The 23,490-nt window shown below is 40.5% G+C and overlaps 1 protein-coding gene across 6 annotated transcripts in view; it reads right to left on the reverse strand.

Moving 5' to 3' along the window:
- ACACA (acetyl-CoA carboxylase alpha) overlaps window positions 1-23,490 on the reverse strand; it is a 220,907-nt gene that overhangs the window by 30,154 nt on the left and 167,263 nt on the right. For all 6 annotated transcript variants that reach the window (XM_036033622.1, XM_028520093.2, XM_036033620.1 and 3 more), the window contains 5 exons: window positions 9,914-10,057; window positions 9,221-9,341; window positions 5,998-6,094; window positions 2,787-2,883; window positions 1,761-1,896 (listed from right to left, as the gene is read on the reverse strand). In XM_036033622.1, coding sequence (XP_035889515.1) covers window positions 1,761-1,896; window positions 2,787-2,883; window positions 5,998-6,094; window positions 9,221-9,341; window positions 9,914-10,057 — 595 coding nt within the window. The remainder of the gene's footprint in view (window positions 1-1,760; window positions 1,897-2,786; window positions 2,884-5,997; window positions 6,095-9,220; window positions 9,342-9,913; window positions 10,058-23,490) is intronic.

A 23,490-nucleotide genomic window follows, 5' to 3' on the forward strand; every position in this document is an offset into this window, starting at 1 on the left:
GGCCTGAGCCAAAATATGCAGTGGAATTGAAGCTTTTCCTACAAGAGGCACATGGCAAACTTTTGAACTCTGAAGTTGTTAGACAAAATAGTCAGGCTGACTTATTCCTAAGTAATGTCAGGAAGAGTGAATTTGCAGTGGCCCTCCAGAAGAGATGTACCTATTAGAGAACTAATAGCATTGCATTCTCTCTTAAATGTTAATGTAAATCTTATAGCCAAGAAGTTTGGAATCAAGTGAAATCTCATACTAAATTAACCTCATGTATATAAATGAAAAGGGTTTCAGGCTCCCTCCCCCCGAATTTAGTATAGTACCATTCTCTTTCGAACACTGTGCTATTTTGCTTATACTTTATACATTATGGCTTTACCATTCTTCCCAAGACATTTTTCTTGACTCCTCGAGGCTATGTCTGTTTCTGCCTTATTTTTGTTTTGTCTGCCATAGCTAGCATAGTTTCTTGCACATAGGAACTCAAAAAAAAAAGTAGGATTGACTTGTTTAAACTATACTCTCAATATTTCATGGTATTACCACTGCTTTATTATCTTGGTCAAAAAACGTTTTACCTTGACAGTCTATGAAAGTATACAAACATTGATTTGCATTTATTGTCTAAGTCTCCCCTAAGAAAAGTATAAAATTTGGTAGTTCTCCAGCAAATATGGGCAAAGGGGAACTTTTCAACTAGAATAGCAAAAAAACCACTCGAGTCTTCTACATTTTACCAGGAAGGCCTGGCCATCCAGGGCTTTTCCGAACCAGGTAAGGGGAAATTATTGGCATAAGGCTCTAATCTCTCTCCAGACACAGCTGATAATCTATAAAAGAGTAACTTCCTCAGTTTCCTCCCTCAGAGCAGAGACGCTCGGGCCCCAAGGTATGTCTGGGTGCCCTACCGAGACCTCACGCTTTCACGCTTCTCTGGTCACCGCGCTGACTCCAGCAGCATTGACTCCTCCCTCCCTCCATTCCCCTAGCCCACGCAACTCCACTTCAGAACCCCGAGTTCTGTGATGCTCATCAGCATCCTCATCCTCTCCTGCTATGAAGTTCTGGCCTCAGCACGGCCACGAATCTCTGGCCGCTAGAGAGAGACAGCTTCACTATTCAAAGAGGCAGAGTGTGTTTCTGGTGGTGTTCCCCGAGCTGTCCACAGTGGTTCCGCACACAGGATTCTCAGCAAATGGGGACCTTGGCTGCCTAATCACTGAGCAATTCCCACAGCGCAGAGCAGAGTCTTTGTAACACAGATCTAATATGCCAGAGTCACAGGCCCAGGGCTGTTGTTGGATAATAATAAAGCATATCACAAATTACCACAAAGAACAGCCTCTGGTATGGACTTTGTTTGTTTTCTTCTGGTAAAGGCTAATTTCAGTATCTGTCTTGGTCACTGTAGAGTGTTAAAGAGTAACAGCAACAAAAAGTATGCCCAGAAAAGAGGGACAGAGACTAGTACAATCATATTTCTCCAGGACCATTATTCACCTGTGAAAGCTAATCCATAACAGCGGTCCACCTAGATAACACTAGCAGACTGTTCTATGTTGTATGGAATTGTAAAACATATTGAATTTTCCCATTCAAGTTGCCACTCAGAAGATATCTCAGAAGGCGTATAATCCCCCGAAAGGCCAGGGCAATGGGCTGCCAGGACACCCAGAGGCTCTGCCCAACACAAACCCTTCCTCCCCCCGCTGTAGGGTTCAGGGGAATCAGTCATGCCCCCTCCAGCCCAGAGGCAGGCCAATCACCTTTCATCCCACCAGAGAAGCCTCTCCAGTTAGCAAAGACCATCAGGGGCAGCCCTTCACGGTTAAAGTCCTTGATGGCCTGATAGGTCTTATACGCAGAGTCTGGGAACCAAACCTGGCCAGCTTGCTGGATTATCTGGTGGGGAAAATAAAAGAGGAAGACACAATTAAAAATGCCATTTGAAGGGGAATCTCTCCAAGGTGGATAGAGTTTGACTGATTAAACATTCTAAATCAAACTAAACAAAAATTGTTATTCATTAAAATGTTCTTTGAAGTAGAAAAAAGATCCTGGACTTTGTTACACACCCCTCTTTTTGAGTCCTGCTTATATCGTCTCTCTTGAGTCAAAAGAGGGGAACCTCACTGTATCTAATGGAAGGACGCATTCTCAGGATCCTGGTCCAGGCTTCCCAAGGGCAACTTTACACTCAACTCCACTACTCCTCAAAGTAGCCCACTGTTCACAGGCTCCAGGCCCTCTCACCTCCATGCTTGTGCAGCTTTTCCTCTCCTGTGGTTAATCAGCAGACACTCGATGGGGCCCTGCTGAACAACCTCCTCCCCGACCTCCCTCATTTGTCCTTTTCTGGATCTTATCATGATGTGAAAGTGTTATCCGTCCTTTTAAACAGAGGTGGGTTGTGGTGTTCACAATTTGGCAGACTCCGTTATTAATTCTAATAGTAGCTCTTCTGTATGTGTGTGTTTGGAGAATCTGGGGCCTCAGCATTGTCTCCGCTGCCTTTCTGTAAGACCACGTCCCCAACAAAAGCAGATTGTTTTCTAGCATGAACAAGACAACTGTAAAGCCTATTTAATTTTTCAGGCAGAATTTATGTTGCAGCATATTTAGAGTCACTTTAAAAGTTCAGCACACGACGGTCTGAAATCATTCAAGGCTGCTGCCTGCCCTTCCCTCTAAAATTGGTGGCTTGCAATGCTCCCAACACACCCACAGGCCCTGCGGAAGGGAAACACCGCTCTGAGCAAGCACAGGCGTGCACAGTACTCGAGGTGACCCACCTTGGCTTCAGAATCCAGGTTTGCAGGATCAGCTGGGATACTCAGTTCCACTGTCCGGGTTTCTACGGCAACTACCCCCACGGGTATTCCTCCTAGTCTGATAAAAAATGAGCCACATTAGAACCTAATGTGTGTTAACATTACAGCTAGTCATTTATTCTCCATTCTCACATCATAACATTGGTGGGGAAAACTAGAAACAAATACAGAGAACAGGGGGAACTCTGACTTGTCTAGGGATAAAATGTGAGATTTTAGATTTGGTGAATATGGTAACTTTTTGTAAATGTGGTGGGAAACTACCCTCAGAATCACTCCAGTTCCCCACCACAGGATAAATTCAACCCGAGGGTTGCACTGAGGGAGCACCTAGCACTTGGGCTCAACAGCCTAGCACGTGTGCACGCACACGTGCACACACACATCCATCTTTGTGGTTGGCAAATGAATTTCTCAGTTTACCATAAAGCCTCTCTGATGAAGATGGAGGGAAATGGTCCAAACGGTAGTAGGAATCTGAAACTCTCAGGAAGTGTTTCATAAAGCGATGGCATTGCTGAAATGGAGCTGTAGTTTTCTATGGAGTACTAATAACATGGTTCCAGGTAAGATTTGAGGGTACAGGAGGTCTCGCCATTGAATGTGTGGATGGAGAGTATGTAGGTAACAGGGATGAAGAAAAATATGTGCCAAGCATAGGGAGGTGGCTAAACAACTTTCTTTTTCAGTGGAGAAGGGCAATGCAACAGGGATAACTTTGACTAGTAATCTTGGTGAAACAGGTGATTTGTATTGGAAGTATGTATTTAATTTCCAAGCTTCATTAATTTTAAAAACTGTCCAGGAGCTCAAAGCCTGTGCATCTATGTCTGTGATACCCTCCCAACTTGGTCCTCATAAAGATTTCCTAGTAAAAATCAGAGAGAGATAGAGAGAGATAGAGAGAGAGAGGGAGGGAGGGAGAGAGGGAGAGAGAGAGAACGAACATGGCAAGGTACAGGGTGAGTCCTCACTTGGAAATGTAATTCAATCTCCACTTTCGCAGCTGCATTCGTTGGGGCTGGGGCTGGGATGGGTTATAGTCTCTCATTCCCCCAAAGCATCTCCATAGCAAACTTTTCCATGAAGGATGGTCTTTGGTTGAAACATTGGCTACTGGAAATGGACTCTTGTCATCACAAGAGGCCTGACAGGGGCCTGAGTGGGGACCACCCACCCCCTTGTCACTTGCCTGCACTGAATCAGAATCAAAAGCCCTCTAGACAACCAGACAATGAGCAGGAGGTACACAGGAGGGTTTAGAAATATTTCTGTTCACAATGATTAACAATCCAACTGGAAACTTGTAATTGCAAAAGCCACCCTAAATCGGTAACTTATAACTTATATATTAGGGCCCATGTGACCTAATAAAGAACATCTTTATCCGAGTATTACAGTTATTTATTGAACTTGAAAACAGCTCAGAACAACTTCTGTTTTCTATTATACTTCATATAAATTTTATCAGGCTAGCACATGAAGATGCTACATCTTGTTTTATAGTGTGTCCCTGGACAAGGTGCCATGGAATAATAAAAGACAATTTACAGCCAATAGCACACATATTCCAAACATACATACCAAAGATGAGTTTTGGCAGCACTTACAGTAACAATCCCAGAAGAATACATTTATATTTATTTCTTGAAATGCCATTGCTTTTGAAAGAAGCTAGCTCCATTTGTGTTTTATATACTGGTGAGCATGTGTATGTGCTTGGAACAAGAAGCCCAGAACTCATCAGATGGAAAGAAGGAAAGGAGTCGGAGTGAGTGTCGCAGTAAACAACGGCTAACCAAAGCCCAGCCTGACTGATCTCGCTCACAGGCAATCCCCGCTCTTCCAGTCATAAGTGTAAACCATCATTCTCTTGCTTCCCATGGGAGGATCTTAAAAACCCTAACAAAGGTTTGGCTTTTGGAGGGTTAAAATCTGTCATGTTTTTTCACAGACAGGAAAACTGAAGTAGAAAAGATAAGAACCAAATTTTCAGAAAAGTTGGTCTGAGTGTGGTGTGAGGACTCTATAGCAAACTGACAGGCCCTGGCCAGGAGGGTTTTATTTCTAGCGTAACCTCCACTGTCCCCTCCCCAGTGGGAATTTACCAGGCACAGAGAATGATAATTCTCACCAGGACCCAGAAGCCTGGGTTTAGGTGGAAGACCTGAGATGCGAGAGAAAACGGGAGCTGGCCCCCGTGGGTTTCAGTCCGGGCTGAATCCAGGCCTGACTTTTAGAGTCACAGTGGAAGGTCCTGCCTGTGGGATCTGCCATCTGATGGCTCCTTGTCCCTGGCAGCATGAGCCGTGCTGACCTGCTGTACTGAGAGAACTACAAAGCCTGGAATTATTTTCGAGGCTAGAATCTAAATCTCAACCCAATGTGGCATATTTGAGAACCTTGAGCAGGTGCCACTTTTCACCAAGATAAGAAAAACGGATTGCCCCCGAGAGGAAGGTGAGCTCCAGATGTGGGTCCCTGGGGCAGCATGTCTCTGCAGTGCAGGGAGAGATTACGATCAGCCTTGGCAGGTGCTCGTTATGGCGAGTGCTACAGATTAGTTCGTGCGGAGCTTGCTGTTGAGTGAAGCACTTCTTAGAGTGAGTATTAAAATTTAATAGAAACTTCAATTTTCTACTTGAAAAATATAGGTATCCCAGCTTATTTTACTCATTCCTGTTTCAGGTAAACTTTTTTTTTCTTTTTTCTTTTTTTTGTAACTCTAATTTGGTGATAAACCAGTGTAGTGCATTTCTTGCTTAAATAATCTAGATGCCACGACAGACCTCCTTTCTACTGACACAGAGAAGCAGACAAGACTGATTTACTTGTCACCTGCTTCCGAAAGAAAATGGTCTTTGGGAAGGGGGCAGGGGTCACTGGTGGGCTGTTGCTATTTACAGCCCTCAACTAGCTTCTCTTTTAGCGTTATAAGAAGGAAATATTGTCAAAACCAGACTTCAGATTAAACACATCACTGAAATGACACACTAAATGATTACTGGGGACCAGTGCTCCGGTTACGCTGCCTTGGACGTGACCATAATCCAGTATTCTTAGAAGTTTAGACAAAGAGACTATGATTGGTAAGGACCTATGTAGTCATGGCCCTTCCCACTCGTGTTTTTAGTTGGGAGGAAAAGAGCTTCCAGAACAAGAGAGCTCTTACCTGGCTCTGCCAACCACCACAGTCTGTGCCCAAGGTTGCATGATTTCTGAGAAAGACCCATAGTCAAAAAATCCACTTAACCATTGACCTTTCTGGGCTACAGAAGGAAAAGAAAGAAAACAAGAGAGAAAAGACAGTCAATCCATTAAAAATGCACGGCAACTGGCGAATTTAAGGTTGGATTTGGGCAATTATTTGGGGGAACTTGTTGTGTTTTTAACCAGAGTGTAATAGATGGAAGCATTAGGCAGCTGCACGTTTGTCTGCCTTCAGACACCATCTCCTATCTCATTTGCTAGGCTGCATAAAAAGACTCATTTATCAGCAAAAGCATCATTTATTGTTAAACGATGGGGTTCAGCTAGCAGAGAGAGTTTGCACTGCTTTTAAATAAATAAGTTGGCTTTTTTCAAAATACCACAAACATTTGTCAATAGGCAGCCAAGTCATCAAAGATGTTTTCAAAATGTCTATTTCTGTTTTAAAACTCAGCTTACAATTTTGTTTGATTCCATTGATTTTCTTTTAATAGAAAGCTGAAGACAGCTGAATGATAAGTATTAAATGGTCAGATGAAGATCCGAATTTGGGGAAGAGAAAAGGGACTCAGCTTTTGCTAGAAAAGCAACGAGATATACATCCACTTTATTTACAGCTGACGAAGTATAATCTTTCCATAAGAAAGGGCCATGCCCACACACTCGTGACAGATAGCAAAAAATATAATGGTTAGGATGCACACACTTAATGTCATTAACCTCTCTTGCACACAGAATTTCCTTCATTGGCAACATATGTAACTTTCGACATCTTACTTTAAGAAAAAGCAGCAAAAACAAAATGTTTTGCTCCACAGGTATCCATGTTTGACCAGGATCCTATAAAAGCTTCTGCAAATAACTTCCTAGCTTGCCCTCTCGGCTTATGGTTTCTCAGTGTTTCTTCTAATTTGAACATGGCCCTCCGCCCCCTAAAAACCCAAGTCCAAAACCAATTAAAAGTGAAGATCCGAGCAAGCTAACCTCTGCTGACTTAAACAGGATGGAGAGTGTTTTATCAGGACTAAACTTGTAATTACTGTGTTCTACATTCCTTGCCTCTATGGCCCCAGTGTAAAATGTGATCATCCATTTCAAAATTATCTCTCTATCGTGAGCCCAAAGCTGATCGTTTAGATTCCGGTCTCGTGTTGGGCGTCAGTTTGAAGAATATCACAGCACTATCTCCTCTAATAAATGACTTTAACTTTTCACCTAGAAGATATCTGCTTTAACTTATCACAGGGAATCATCTGCTTTCTTTAACGTTTCCACTAAATTAAAATCTGAAGTCACTCGATTTGAGAGCGAGTGTTAGCAGCACATAGACAGCAGGATGAATTACTAGGGAGTCGATGAAAAAATATTATTCAAAAACTAGAAAACTTAGTTTATCACAAATTCCATTTTATTCTGTAGATCTCATTAATAATGACCAAGATAATGCCCACCTGCTCATACACTCACACTCACATGCACACTCACATGCACACGCACATGCATCTGTTCACCTCATGAAGCAGAGCTCAATTTTTGATGGTGGTTCTAAACCAAATTTCTGAATGCATCAGGATACTGTAATTTTAAGTTCTATGCTTAGATCATTTTGTGATTCTTATTTCAATAACAATGATTTAGAATTACAAAATTCATTTCAAAATGGAAATGTTTTCTTCTTTAAAAACCCTCCTGCCTTACATGTTGACAGGGGCCATCACTAGTGTGGGGGGGCTGTACTGCCCTCGAAGAGCAGGCTATGTCCGGTTCGCGGGCAGAACCCAGAAGCAGCTAAAATGGCTCCCAGCAACTCCAAGGAGAACACTCACTGAATCTTGTTCTGAATTTTCCCAGAAGAGCCCTGGATTTTATCTTGGACTCATAGTTGTCACCATAATAATGATATAAAAATGAAAGGTAGGGAGAAGATTACTGTGGTGATTTTTCTGGCTACGTAAGAAAAACTATTTAGTTTTATTAAGATTAGTAAGAAAAGGCATTGAAAGACAACAGGTAAAATTTAAAATTAAAATCAATCTTCCTCTGGTGATTTCTCTACACCATCTATAATTAGGCTTCAGGTGAAGCCCCAGCTCCTAAGTAATAGCTGTGTGACCTTGCACACGTCATTTTAACTTCTCTGATCTTGTAAAACGATGATGCCTTTGTATCCCTGAGAGGTAGTAAGCCCAAATAAGATAATGTATATAAAAATGCTCTGTCGTCCCACCTGGCTTAGTGTGGGTGCCCACAAAGGTTTATTAGGTCTTTCTTATGAAGACCTCTTTCTTTTTCAATAAAATCGCAATGACTCAAATTTAATTATCTTCTGCATTCCACTCTTCTTTAAGATAATAGCCTTTCTTTGAAATAGTTGCAAGAAACATGCAAAAAAGAACACTTCCTCAATCTGAAAAAATAGATTCGAAATGTAGCAGGGGGATTTGGGGCTTCACAAAAGAGCTTCCTAATAAGTATGGTTTGTGAAAACAGCCAAAGGACTGACTATATGAAGTTACCTTTGTTTTTGTGTTTAAAGTTAGAGAAAATCAGTCACAAGACAGAGGCATATTAGATAAACATGAGGAAAAACTTGTTCCTATTCTCTAGATTTGGAAAATTATAAGTTCTGGACAGTCTCTTCATGAATAAATGATCTCACATTAATGACTAGAGCAGTGCCAACACTATCACCACTATGGTGAGAAGGGAAGGGTGCGTGCAGGGTCGGCGCTCAGCGGCGGCCTGCTGAGGAAAGTGCAGTCACACTGTACATGAGGGATCGCAAAGGCCTTTCCTAAAACCGATCTGACTGATCTGTTTATAGAAACTGAATGGTCAAAGATTCTGGTCCTATAGTTCTAGGGCTTTATGGCTTATATTTAACTGTGTTAAAGTCTTTGAACCCACTAAATAATAAGTGCTTTAATAGCAGAAGAAATGTATTAGTGACTAAACTACTTATGACTCAATGGCTGATTTGCAAATCTCATCTTATTATTTTTCATTTGTTCTTGAAGAATTTTCCACCTTCCTCTTCAGAAATAATTTTCCAGATTTTCCTCACTTCCAGGTACTTATTGCTGTTTTCTTGATCACAAGCTATTGTGCGGAAATTGGTTTGTGCTGGAAAAAGCAATGGAAAGGCTGAGGGCCAGGGGCCATAGAATCCTTAAACATGTACATACTTGGGTGAGGACGGCCTGCCAGCATCCATCGAGGATCATACGGGGTCTTTGTGGGAACAAACTCGATGATTCTATCTATAGGATCCTTGGAAGTCAGGATGGGAACTGAAATGTTTACACTCTGAAAGGAGATCGGGAGGGAAACAGCACAGCAATCAGTAAACAACAGTCTTATACTCCAACTCAGCAACAGTCATAACAAAGGCAGCAGGGCCCACATACGGAACAACACCCATGACCCCCAACCATCAGCCAAAAGTGGGCCAAGCCCTGGGGAAATGCGGAGGTCTCAAGTCCCATGTAGGAGCCTGGCACAAAGTGGTGCCTTCTGATTGTTGATTTCAGTGTGCCCAGGCCTTCTGGGAAGCTCCCCAGAGGGAGGGATGACTATTAGAAATGAGAAAACCCACAATGAAGAGAAAGCCCTAATATGCTGGGATCGGAGCTCGGATAGGCCATGAAAGCCTCTGTGGCTGGAAAACATCAGAAAGGGGCCTAGCCAATGAAATTCGAAGGCATTTTAAAGGTAGAAAGCAAAAGATGGCTCTAGGGAAAAAAAAAAAGAAATAAACCACTTTCAGAGGAATACTTCATTTAAAAGGTCCTGCACTGTTAAGAGATCTCAAGTGCAGAGGCAGGAGGCTGCGGCGGAACGGTCGGGTGCCGTGTCAGTGCTGGGTGGGAAGGGCTCACCTTAGGCATGTAAGACAGCCAGTGCAGGACAGTGAAAACCCCCTCGAAGTCATCACAAACAGTGCTGTGGGTCACCCCATTGTTGTGCATGATCTGGATGCCGCCGAGCTGGTTATTGGAGGTATAGACTTCCCGCCCGAGAACCTAGAGAAACAAGCAAGAGAAGAGACACTTGTCTTGACAGAAACAAAGGCAAAGTCATTTTTGTGATTCTCACTAAAATGGGTTCTCTCCTCCACAAGACAGAGACTCCAGTTTCTGGGACTTGTTTTTTCAAAGGGACTATCTGGACCTTCATCCAAAAAAAACCCCAAACAAAAACCAAACTTAGAAAACAACAACAAAAAAGGGAAAGGCTTTTAAACAATTACATATACAGTTGCAATTCAAAGACCAGCAAGCCTCTCCTTCCCTCTCTCTGAGCCCTCACAGATACACACAGCACATTCCAACTCTGAGCTGAAACCACAGCCATGGGTGAGGCTGGGACCCTGGGCCAGTGGCCCCCTCATGATCGGCAGGCCTGGCAGAGTTACTGCATGGACACAAAAGAGGTAATGTGCCTGTCTTTGACAATCTTCAGTGAAAAGTCTCAGCTAAAGAAGTGCTGTCATGTTTGGGTGCTTCTTTTTCTTTTTCTTTTTTTTTAAGGATTATTTTTCCCCTTGTATTTAATTTTTGGAGGTGGTCCCCACACATAAACCCTGAGGCTGACAAAATCCTGAAGCAACTCCTGATGCAGACCTGAACCCTTGAGTCTGCATTCCTTTGTGTGCTGGGTGCAGGGCAGTGATTTATACCCAAGCCCGCCTCTCCTCCCTCTGTCCTTCCCTCCCAAGGTTCCAGGGAACTCGGCCTCAATCCCTGGGGCCTCCCTGGAGTTTAACCCTTGTGAGGTTGAAGGGCATCTGCAATTGGAAACCACAAAGTGTCCTTTAAAGAAGAAAAAAGGAAGAAAGAAATATTCTTGAACTTAGAAATTGTAGGGTTTCTTTTTCTCTTGAAAAGTGGTTAATAATTTCTTTTAGGGAGGGAGGTTTTCTGACCCAGCAGATGGAAGCCGGGCAGCCTGATCACTGACTGTCGCAAACTGCTGAGTGTGTAGTAATTGCCAGTCATCTAGGGGAGCCCTGGAGAGCTCTAAACAGTTGTAGAGCGCTTACTGTATTTTACCTTTTCTTTTCCCTCTCCCCTCCTCCTTTGGAAAATAACTATGGCACAACATTTCTTCCTTACCAACTTTTATTCATTTCCAAGTCTCTGGGGTAGAAGCTAATGAACTGAAAGACCAGCAAGTTCTGCCTGTACATTCCCATTTCCCCCTTCTTGTTAGGAGCTTTGAGAGGTTCCCCTGCATGCTGCTGGGTCAGCCCCTACATTAAGACCCTCCAAAGGCTGAGGAAGTTGGTGACCAAAGTAATCACCTTAGTGTGACCCACCTGGCACTGGTTCCATTTAATGCTTCATCTAGGAAGGGTGGAAGAGACTCTTCCAAAAAGAACAGAGAAAGCAAAACTGCTCTCAGATTACCGCTCTCCTTGACAAGGAAGTGCAGAGAACAAGCCTTTGCGGGCAGACCTGAGCTGAGCAACATGCCGCCTGCTCCTCTGCAGGAGCCCCAGGAACAGGGCAGACCCCATCTGACCACTGGGCTCCCGTCCTCCTCTCAGTCTGTCTTTAATCTCCGCCCAGGCACTGCGGCTCTTTTCTCATTCTCCTGCTGTCTCTTTCCATTTGCCCTCTCTCTGACTGATACACTGATCTCTCGGTCACTCGGCTTTCTGCTCCACTGAGTCCATATTACTAATAACACCTCCGCCACGGCCAGTTTACCTCATGAAGGCAGGAGCACATCATTACAAAATAAACTCATAACTTTGACATTCTAGCAAATACACGCCGTTTGTTATTTTTATGGCTTTAGTCTTTCTAACAGGCAGAGGGCATTACGTACCTGTTTCATTTATATCTTTTAATGTGTGCACACATGCACACTCGCACACGTATCAGGAAATAAAACGGAATAAAAAATCCAAAACAAAACAAATATCCAAAGCAGAGAACGGATGGGGGGCCCTCGTGGAAGCAGAAGCCCTGTCGCTGGGGGAGGCCGTGCTCCTTCCGATCTGGCTCTGGTTTTATGGGCGTCATAAACCTGATGGCCCACAACTGGTCCTTCTGGGACAGACTGCCTCTCTGCCAGAAGTCATTCAGTGTGATCAGCAGTATTTTTAATTATTAAAATAAAATTGAAAAGGGGGAAAAGAAATATAAAGGAGACATGCTGCTGACCCTGAATATCTGATATTCACAATCTGTGTCAGGAGCCCAGAACTTGCTTGCCTGAGAGAGAGAGCTGGACCACTTTCTATTGAGAAACACTGTTTTCTCTCCTGTGAAACACTGTCTTTAGTGCTTGATAAATACCCACCCACTTAGAACCTCACATCTCTCCAAAATCAGTGAGGGATCGGTGAAGAACCAGCGAAGGGAGCAAAGCAGACCAAGAGCTGCTCAGCTGATCGAATAGCCCTTCCCCAGATGTCCCTGCGCCTCCTTTCAGAGAGGAAGAGCATCCTGGACCAGGCTACTCCCAGAGGCTCTGCTGCTTGCCCATTCTGCCCCATATTCTTACAGACGAACGGGAGACAAACTTGGAGGAGCAATAATTTAGTAACTTAGCAGGTCTTCCCTCACAAGTGGAAACTCAGGTTCTGACACTTTGGCATTGTTCCGAAAAGGCAGCAGTAGTTCTACATTTCTCCTCTTCTGGATTCAGAAAGAAACCTGACCAGGGGTTACCACAACCCAGAACATTATTCCTGGCCTAAAGAAATGTTTATCATGTGAGAACATTCATTTAATTTGGGAATTAAAGAGAAAAAATATAGGGCAGACTAACAGAGTATGTGAATGGCTCTCTCTGTCCAGCCTTATCTTAGGAGGTCAGGGGTCGGGAGGGGAAGGACACAGAGAAATGAAACCTGCTTCACTAACCACAAACAAATGCTAACAATCATAGCTACTTAACAGTCGGTGAAGAGAAAGCAGGACCCTTCAGTTCATCTTCAATGACCGTGTGTGTGGAGCACGCACCAGTAGAATGAGGGTGCACACAATAGCTCCTGATTTATAGGGGTCATTGCTGACTCAAGTGGTTTTAATGATTTTAGAATACTTCAGAACAAAAGCTCCAACCAAAGAAGCAGAATCTGGGCTAGGGCAAAACCCATTCTGCCTAATTCTGAAATGATCACGCTGGAACAGACACACAAACCCTGAACAGCATCCAGGAAGACACGGACAGGAACCCACACAGACAGAACCACTATTTTATTCCTCGATATGTTGCCCTATCAACCTTCTACAGAAAAATCTGGGGGTAAACAACTCTCATCACTATAATATTTTCACGAAGAAGGCAAGTTTCATTCATCAGTTTTTTTCAACTTTGACATAGAGCATTTCTATGTAAGTCAAGTTGTTTGCCATGTTCCATTCCCCAAGTTACTCCTCTCACACTGTCTACACCATGATAAAAACTTTTCATTTATCTGCCCAACAAGCATCAATAACCATTTAAATGCAGGAGCCATCCAAACAGAGGTGACTCTCCTGAGGCCCCACCCTGCTGCTCCCCAGGTCTAAGTGGAGAAGCAGTACCAGGTAATGTTAAAAACAGGCACCGCATGTTTCTACAGGCATCTGAAGAGTTCCCATGCCGGCAGAACTGAGTAAGGGCTGAGTCTGAGAGGAAAAAGGATCCTCATCTACTCTCAATAAACTTAAGCCTCATCCACCATTTTATTCATTGGGGCTGGCAGACCTGAGAATTATGGGCACCGCACAGAAGCCAGTGATTAGCAGAGACACAACTGTTAAAGGTTCTACCAAAGACATTACATAACCTCTAGGAATTTTTAGGTACATAAGAAGTACAAGCGAATGCAGTCACACATACATGCCACGTATGTTCTTGCTGTTCTTGCTCCTTATCTAGAGACACTGCAAACAGCTCAGGTTTACCACAGCTGACAGGCAACAAAAAACAGTCTAATATACCGCCTGCTCTCTCCCTTAAATCCCTTTTTGGTGATCAAGATAAACTTGTTCTTCTTTTCCCCAGTGCTCCTGACATTTGACTGAAGTGGCGGAGCATTGTGAAGTTTTGTGCAAATGAAATCACTATGTAATACGGAATGAGGGTAGTATTTACTTGTCAGGATATTTGTCAGCCCAGGCATTGAGATTTCCAAGTTTCATAGATGCAACTTAGCTCAATTTTGTTAAAAATTGCTTTTGTCCCGATATACACATTATGTTGGGGACTCTCAGACTTATAGGCAAATGTTTGCAATCATATGCTCAAGATGTGAAAAATAATGATGCATATCAGTGGAATAAAAAACGAAATCTACCACTGCTTTCCCCTCCTTTATCCAGTTTTCCCCCCTTAAACAATCCTAGGTGGGTCAGGGCAATCTTTTATTTAAAGAAGCAGGGAGTATAAATTCTTCCCGCATCAGAGAATTGAGAGACACAAGCTGGGTCCTTGTTGCAATCCTCCTTCTCATTAGGATATTTCCATTCTCAAGAGGGTCTGGGGAGGGGTTTTGTAAATTTCCTGAGCAATCGTCATTCCTGGACTTCACCCATGGTTTTAGATTCACCCTGGGATCTGTCAGGTTATTGATAAAGGTTTGGCTAAGGCAGAAAGAGAGATAGAGATGAGAAAGAAGAAGTGGGAGCAGGGAGTGATAAAATAGGGACTAAAGAAAGGAGGAAGGATGAGAGAGAGGAAGAGGGAGGGGGAGAGACAAGAGTACAGGAAGAAAAAAATGCAACAGCTCATTTACTCATGCTGCTAACACCTTCCTCCCTGACCTGAGAGGACTACATTTTTAAAAGCTGACAAGTAATTCAATCTCCAATTAACAATTTTAAGTGGTGTAGCACATATTACTGTGTAAATGTTTCTCCAGGAATATATCCAAGGGTGAGTGGAATTAAATCTCTAGGGAGACAGGACCAGTGAGTGCCTATGTGACCAAGGATGTTTGGGGTTCCGAAACACTCTCTCTTAATACACACACAGACCCAGGGTTACGACTTGCTCCTCCTCCCCTTTATTGCCATGATTGCTACTGGAAAACTTAAGTGCTGGTTGGCAGCTGGTAGGCTAGGGTTGGGGGTAGGAAAGGGGGCACAGTGACATACTGCTGGCACAGGATGTGAAAGCCTCTGGCTTGAGCCACAGATGGATTTAAGACCATCCACTGCAAGACCAAAAATTGCTCTATAAGGAGCAAAGCTCTGAAGTGATCTGTTTGGCTGATGGAGAAATTAGAGGAAAGGGACTGTGGTACCTGTGGTAGGAAAAGATATTTAGCCAAAAAGAGACTCAGGCCCAACATAACACTGGAAGGCCAGAAGGATTAACCATGTAGGTGTAGGTTTAATTTCTGGCCCTCTATTCTTTTCCATTGACCTACTATATGTCTATTTCCATGCCAGTACCATACTGTTTTGATTATTATGATTTGTAACATATTGATAGTGTGAAATCAGGGAAGGGGAAGCCTCAAGCTTTGGTGTTTCCTCTCAGGACTGCTTTGCCTATTTGGGGTCTTTTGTGCTTCCACACAAATTTTAGGATTATTTGTTTTAGCTCTATGAAAAATGTCATTGGAATTTAGATAGAGATTGAACTGAATTTATAGATTGCTTTCATTAGTATGGGCATTTTAACAATATTGATTCTTCCAATCCATGAGCACAAAATATTTTTCATTTGTGTCTTCATCGATTTCTTTCATTAATCTGTAGTATTCAATATACAGGTCTTATATGTCCCTTGGTTAGATTTATTTCTAGGTTATTTTATTCTTTTAGATACAATTGTGAATGGAATTTTCTTTTTGATAGTTCATTATTAGTGTACAGGAATGCCATTGATTTCTGTATATTAATTTTGTATCCTGCAACTTGTATCTAATAGCTTTTTGATGGAGTCTTTAGGGCTGTCTACATATAGTGTCATGTCATTTGCAAATAGTGACAGTTTTACTTCTTTTCTAATTTAAGTCTTTTAATTTCTTTTTCTTGCCTAATTATTGTGGCCAGGACTTCCAATACTATATTGGATAAAAGTGGTGACAGCTGACTTGTCTTGTTCCTGATTCTTTCAGCTGCTCACCACTGAGTATGATGTTGGCTGTGGGTCTGTCATAAATGGCTTTTATTATGGTGAAGTATGTTCCCTCTAGACCCACCCTCATGAGAATTTTTACCAAAAATGGATGTTGAATTTTATCAGGTGCTTTTACTGCATTTATTGGTGTGATCATGTGATTTTTATCTTTCAATTTGTTAATGTGGTGTATCAGGTTGACTGACTTGTGCATATTGAACCATCCTTGCATCTCTGGAATAAATCCCAGCTGAATGCGGTATATAATCCTTTATTGTAAGATTGATTGCCGTTTGCTAATGTTTTGCTGAGGATTTTTATGTCTATGTTCATTGGGTATACTGGCCTGTAATATTCTTTCTTTGTGGTGTCTTTCTCTGGTTTTGGTATCAGAGTAATGCTGGCCTCACAAAATAAGTTTAGAAGTATTCCCTCCTCTTCAATTTTTCTGGAATAGTGTGAGAAGAGTATGTGTTAAATCTTCTTTAAGTGTTTGGTAGAAGCAACCAGTAAACCCATCTGGTCCTGGACTTTTGTTTGTGGGGAATTTTTGGATTACTAATTCAATCTCCTTACCAGTAATTGGTCTATTCAGATTTTCTTTTTGTTTATGATTCATTTTTGGAAGATCGTATATTCCTAGAAACTTATCCATTTCTTTTAGGTTGTCGAATTTGTTTGGCATATAATTGTTTATAGTAGTCTGTTATAATTCTTCGTATTTCTGTAGGTATCAGCTGTAACATCTTTATTTTCTGAGTTTATATAGTTGGGCTCCTTTTTTCCTTGATGAATATGGTTAAAGATTTATCAATATTTATATTTTCAAAAAATCTGGTTTTAGTTTCATTGACTCCCCCACCCCCCATTTTTAGTATCTTAGTTCCTTTAGGTGTAAGTTAGATTGAGTTTTTCTTGTTTATTGAGATGGGCCTGTATCTCTATGAACTTCCATCTTAGAACTGTTTTCCATAGGTTTTGGAATATTGTGTTTGTATTTTCATTTGCCTTGTTTTTTTTTTTTATTTCCTCTATTACTTTGTTTTGACTGATTGGTTGTTTAGTAGCATGTTGTTTACTCTCCATATGTTTGTAATTTTTCCAGTTTTTTCATGTAACTGAGATCTAGTTTCACACCATTGTGGTCAGAAAACATGTTTGATATGATTGCAATCTTCTTACATTTATTGACATTTGGCCTAACATGTGATCTATCCCAGACAGTATTCCATGTTCACTTGATAAAAATGTGTATTTTGTTGCTTTTGAATGGAATGTTCCATATATATTTAATAAGTCCACCTGCTATAATGTATTGTTTACAGCTGATGGTTCCTTATTGATTTTCTGTCTAGATAATCTATCCATTGATGTAAGAGGGATATTAAAGTCCCCTACTATTATTATATTACTGTCAACTTCTCCATTTATGTCTGTTAATATTTGCTTTATATATGTAAGTATTCCTATGTTGGAATAAATATTTACAATTACTGTATCTTCTTGTTGGATTGACCGCATATCATGATGTAATTGCCTTCTTTGGCTTTTGTTACAGGCTTTGTTTAAAGCCTATTTTGTTGGATATAGTATTGCTACCCCAGCTTTCTTTACACTTTCATTAGCATGGAATATCTTTTCCCACCCCTACACTTTTAGTCTGTGTATGTCCTTAGATCTGAAATGAGTTTCCTGAATGCAACACATAGGTGGGTCTTGCTTTTTTTTTTTTAACCCATTCAATCATCCTTTATTTTCTGATTGAAGAATTTAGTCCATTTACATTTAAAATAATCAGTGACAGGTATGTACATATTGCCATTTTGTTAATTGTTTTGGTAATTCTTTGTTCTTTTTTTCTCTCGCTCTCTTCCCTTGTGATCTGATGGTTTTCTTTAGGTTCCTCTCTCATTTTTTGTGTGTATGTATTATAGATTTTCAGTGTGTGGTTACATAAGGTTCATATATAATGACCTATATCTATAGCAGTCAATTTTAAGTTGATAGTCACTTAAATTTGAATATATTCTAAAAGTAGTACATGTTTACTTCCCATCCACATTTGTTTTTCATGTCATAGATCACATTTTTCATATTATATATGCCTTAACTGGTTATTGTAGTTACAGCTAATATTACTTTTGTCTTTTAACCTTTATACTATTTTGATAAGTGATTGACCCGCTACTTTACTATATATTTGCTGTTACCTTTACCAGTGAGATATTTTCTATTGTTTTTCTTATATCAAATTATGGCCTTTTTTTAGCATAAAGATGTCCCTTTAACATTTCTTCTAAGGTGGGTTTAGTGGTGATGAACTCCTTGAGGTTCTGCTTGTCCAGAAAACTCTTTATCTCTCCTTTAATTCTAAATGACAACTTTGCAAGGTAAACTACTGTTGGTTAGGAGTTTTTCCCTTTCATGCCACTACCTCTGGTCTGCAAAGTTCTGCTAAAAAATCAGCTTATAGTCTTATGAGCATTCCCTTACATGTAACTAGTTGTTATTCTCTTGCTGCTTTTAAGAGTCTCTAGCTATTTTTAACTTTTGCTATTTTAATTACAATATGTTTTGGTGTGGGTCTCTTTGGATTCATCTTATTTCAAATTCTCTGTACTTCCTTCCCCAGGTTAGGAAGGTTTTTTGCTATTATTTTTTCAAACAAGTTTTCTGCCTCTCTCTTCTCTTCTTTTGGGACCCCTATAATGTGAAAGTTAGTATGCTTACTGTTGGTCCCATAGGTCCTTTAAAGTACCCTGGTTTTTGAAGTTTTACTTCCTTTTGCCATTCTGTATGAGTGATTTCCACTACCTTGTCTTCCAGGTTGCTGATCCATTTTTCTGTTTCTTCTACGCTGATGCTGAATACCTCTATCATGTATTTTTCAGTTCACCTATTGTATTGTCTAAGAGTTCTGTTTGACATTTTCTTATATTTCTAATTCTTTGTTAAAGATCTCACTGTGTATATCCATTATCCTGAGTTCAATGAGCATCTTTACAACCACTACTTTGAACTTTTTATCAGGTAAATAACTTCTCTACTTTGAGACCTATGGGGGCCAGAAATGCAATCTCCTCTGGCCATCTAAACTTGTTACTCAAAGGCCATCTCCCTGTGTAGGCTGTGCACACCCAATGACTTCTGTAGAGTTGCATGAGTGTCTCAGGTGGGCGAGCTCACCAACTATGTCTGTTGCTACTGTGAAAGTGGCATGGGGGTGAAGATTAGGGTAAGAATGCAAAAATGGTGCCACACAGTGTAGATGCTAATAAGATGAAGTCCATAACAATGGCATTTGGCAGTGCTCTGTTCCCAGAGAGTCTCAACAACTTCCGCCCCTCTGGCTGATGCTTTAAAATTAGCAAATATATAGCCCTGGCTGGTGTGGCTCAGTGGACTGAGCACTGGCCTGTGAACCAAAGGGTCGCCGGTTTGATTCCTAGTCAGGGCACATGCCTGGGTTGTGGGCCAGGTTCCAAGCAGTGGGGTGCATGAGAGGCAACCACACATTGATTTTCCCTGGCTGGCATAGCTGAGTGGATTGAACTCGGGCTGCGAATCAAAGTGTCGCAGGTTCGATTCCCAGTCAGGGTACATGCCTGGGTTGCAGGCCATGACCCCCAGCAACCGCACATTGATGTCTGTCTGTCTGTCTCTCTCTCTCTCTCTCCCTCCCTCCCTTCCCTCTCTAAAAATAAATAAATAAAATCTTTAAAAAAAAGAAATTCTGTAAAAAAATAAATAAAATAAAATTAGCAAATATATCTGATAAAATAGGCTTTAAAACAAAGGCTGTATACTAAGAGATAAAGAAGGACATGATAAAGAGACCAATGCAATAAGAGGATATAACCATTGTAAACATTTATGCACCCAACAAAGGAGCACTTAAATATGTAAAGCAAATCTTGATGGACATAAATGGAGACTGACCATAATATAGTCTTAGAAGGGGATTTTAACACCCCATTGACATCAGTGGATAGATCTTCCAGGCAGAAAATCAACAAGGAAACAGTGACCTTAAATGACACACTAGATCAGATGTATTTAATTGATATCTTCAGAGCATTTCAAGTGCACATGGGACATTTTCTAGGATAGACCATATGTTACAACATGAAACAAGTCTCAATAAATTTAAGAATACTGAAATCATATCAAGTATCTTCTCTGACCACAATGGTATGAAACTAGAAATCAATCACAAGAGAAAAAAACTGAAAAACACACAAAGACATGGAGGCTAAGTAACATGTTACTAAATAGTGAATGAGTTAACAATGAGATCAAGGAGGAAATCAAAAGATACCTTGAAACAAATAAAAATGAGAACACAACACCGCAAAATCTATGGGACACAGTGAAAGCAGTCTTAAGGGGAAATTCACAGCATTATAGGCCTAGTTCAAGAAACAAGGAAAATCTCAAATAAACAATCTAACTTCACATTTAATGTTACCTGAAAAAGAACAACAAAGTCCAAAGTGAGGAGAGGAAAAAATAAAGATCAGAGCAAAAATAAACAACATTAAGTGTTTTTTTTTTAAAATTCAAAAGATCAATGGCACCATGAGCTGGTGCTTTAAAAAGAAAAGAAAAAAAAAATTAAGATTGACAAACCTTTAACCAGAGTCATCAATTAAAAAAAAAAAAAACGGGAGAGAACCCAAATAAATAAATTCAGAAATGAAAGAGCAGTAACTACTGATACCAAAGAAATGCAAAGGATTGTAGGAAAATATTAAGAACTACTATATGCCAACAAATTGGACTATCTGGAAGAAATGGATAAGTTCCCAGAAAATCTCCCAAAATTGAATCAGGAAGAATCAGAGAATCTGAATAGACAGATTACAACTGGTGAATTGAAGCAGTAATCAAAAAAACTCCCCCAAAACAAAAGTCCTAGACTAGGTGGCTTCACAGGTGAATTTTACCAAACATTCAAAGAAAAACACCTATCCTTCTCAAACTACTCCAAAAATTTCAAGAGGAAGGCAGACTTCCAAACTCATTTTATAAGGCCAGCATTATCCTAATTCCAAAACCAGATAAAGACACTACAAAGAAAGAATATTATTGGTCATATCTCTGATGAACATAGATACTAACATCCTCAACAAAACATTAGCAAACTGGATCCAGCAATACATTAAAAAGATCATATACCATGATTAAGTAGGATTTTTTCCAAGGGTGCAAGGTTGGTATAATATCTACAAATCAATAAATGTGATACACCACATAAACAAAATAAAGGATAAAAACCACATGATCATTAGATACAGAAAAAGCATTTGATAAAGTCCAGCACCTATTTATGATAAAAACTCTCAGCAAAGTGAGAATAGAGGAAAAATACCTCAGTGTAATAAAAGCCATACATGACAAACCCACAGCCAACATCGTACTCAACGGACAAAAACTACAAGCATTTCCCTTAAGATAGAAACATGACAGGGATGTGCACTTTCACCACTCTGATTACCACAGTACTGGAAGTCCTAGCCACAGCAATCAGGCAAAAAGAAGACATAAAGAGCAGCCAAATTGGAAAGGAAGAAGTAAAACTGTCATTATTTGCAGATGACATGAACATACAGAGAGAACCCTAAAGATTCCACACAACAAAAAACTGCTGTAACTGGTAAGTGAATTCAGTAAAGTAGCAGGATACAAAATAAATATCCAGAAATCAGTTGCATTTTTATCCACTAATAATGAACTATCCAAAAGGGAAACTAAAGAAGAAAATCCCAATCGCAATTGCTCCAAAAAGAATAAAATACCTAGGAATAAATTTAACCAAATATGTAAAACACTTGTACTCAGAAAATTGCAAGAGACTGAAGAAACTGAAGAAGATACAAGTAAGTAGAAGCATATACTACGCTTACGGATAGGAAGAATTCACATCATTAAAGTGTCTGTACTGCCCAAAGCAATCTATAGATTCAATAATATTCCTATCAAGATACCAATGGCATATTTCACAGAACTAGAAGAAATATTCCAAAAATTTACACAGAACTACAAAAGACCCTGAACAGCCATGGCAATCTTGAGAAAGAAGAGGGACCATGCTACCTGATATCAAACTACACTACAGGGCCATAATAATCAAAACAGCATGGTGCTGGGATAAAAACAGACATAAAGATCAATGGAATAGAATAAAGAGCCCAGAAATAAGCCCACACCTTTATGGTCAATTACTATTAGACAAAGGAGTGAAGAACATACATGGGGTAAGGACAGTCTTCAATAAATGATGTTGTGAAAATTGGACAGACAGGTACAAAATAAAAGAAATTAGACCACTTTCTTACAACATACACAAGAATAAACTCATAATGGATTAAAGACTTAAATGTAAGATTCAAAAACCATAAAAATCTTGAAGAATACATAGGCAGTAAAATCTCTAGCAGCAGTATTATTTCTGATGTGTCTCCTTGGGCAAGGGACATAAAAGAGTAAACAAACAAATGAGACTACATCAAACTAAAAGGTTTCTGAATAGCAAAGGAAACCACTAACAAAATGAAAAGACAACCCACTGAATGGGAGAACATATTGACTGATGATACATCTGATAAGGGATTAATATCCAACATCTATAAAGAACTCATACAACTTAACACACACACACACACAAAACAGAAACAAAAAAACAAAAACAAACAAACAAAAACCAATCCAATTAAAAAATGGGCAAAGTACCTGAATAGACACTTCTCCGAAGAGGACAAACAGATGGCCAATAGTCATATAAAAAGATGTTCATGTCACTCCCATCAGGGAAATGTAAATTAAAACCACAATGAGATACCACCTCAAACCTGTCAGAATAGCTGCCATCAATATATCAATAAATAAGTGCTGGTGAGAATGTGGAGAAAAGGGAACCCTTATACACTGCTGGTGGGAATGCAGCCTGGTACAGCCACTGTGGACGCAGTATGGAGTTACCTCAAAAAATTAAGAATGGAACTGCCTTATGTCTCAACTATTCCACTTCTGGAAATATATCCAAAGAAAGCCAAAACACTGATTCAAAAGACTATACGCATTCCTATCTTCGTTGCAGTGTTACTTACAACAGCTAAGATTTGGAAGCAGCCCAAGTGCCCATCAGTACATGAGTAAATATTAGAGCTGTAGTACATTTCCAGAATGAAATACTACGTGGCCATAAAAAAGATGGAAATCTCACCCTTTGCAACAGCATGGATGGGCCTGGAGAGCATTATGCTAAGTGAAATCTAATGGACAAAATAAACTAACCAACAAAATAGACTCATGGATAGAGAATGGACTGACAACTATCAGAGGGGAGGCACGTTGCAGGGCTGGATGAAAAAGGTGGAGAGATTAA

The sequence above is a fragment of the Phyllostomus discolor genome, chromosome 8, assembly GCF_004126475.2.
Source record: "Phyllostomus discolor isolate MPI-MPIP mPhyDis1 chromosome 8, mPhyDis1.pri.v3, whole genome shotgun sequence".
NCBI classification, from domain to species: Eukaryota; Metazoa; Chordata; class Mammalia; order Chiroptera; family Phyllostomidae; genus Phyllostomus; species Phyllostomus discolor.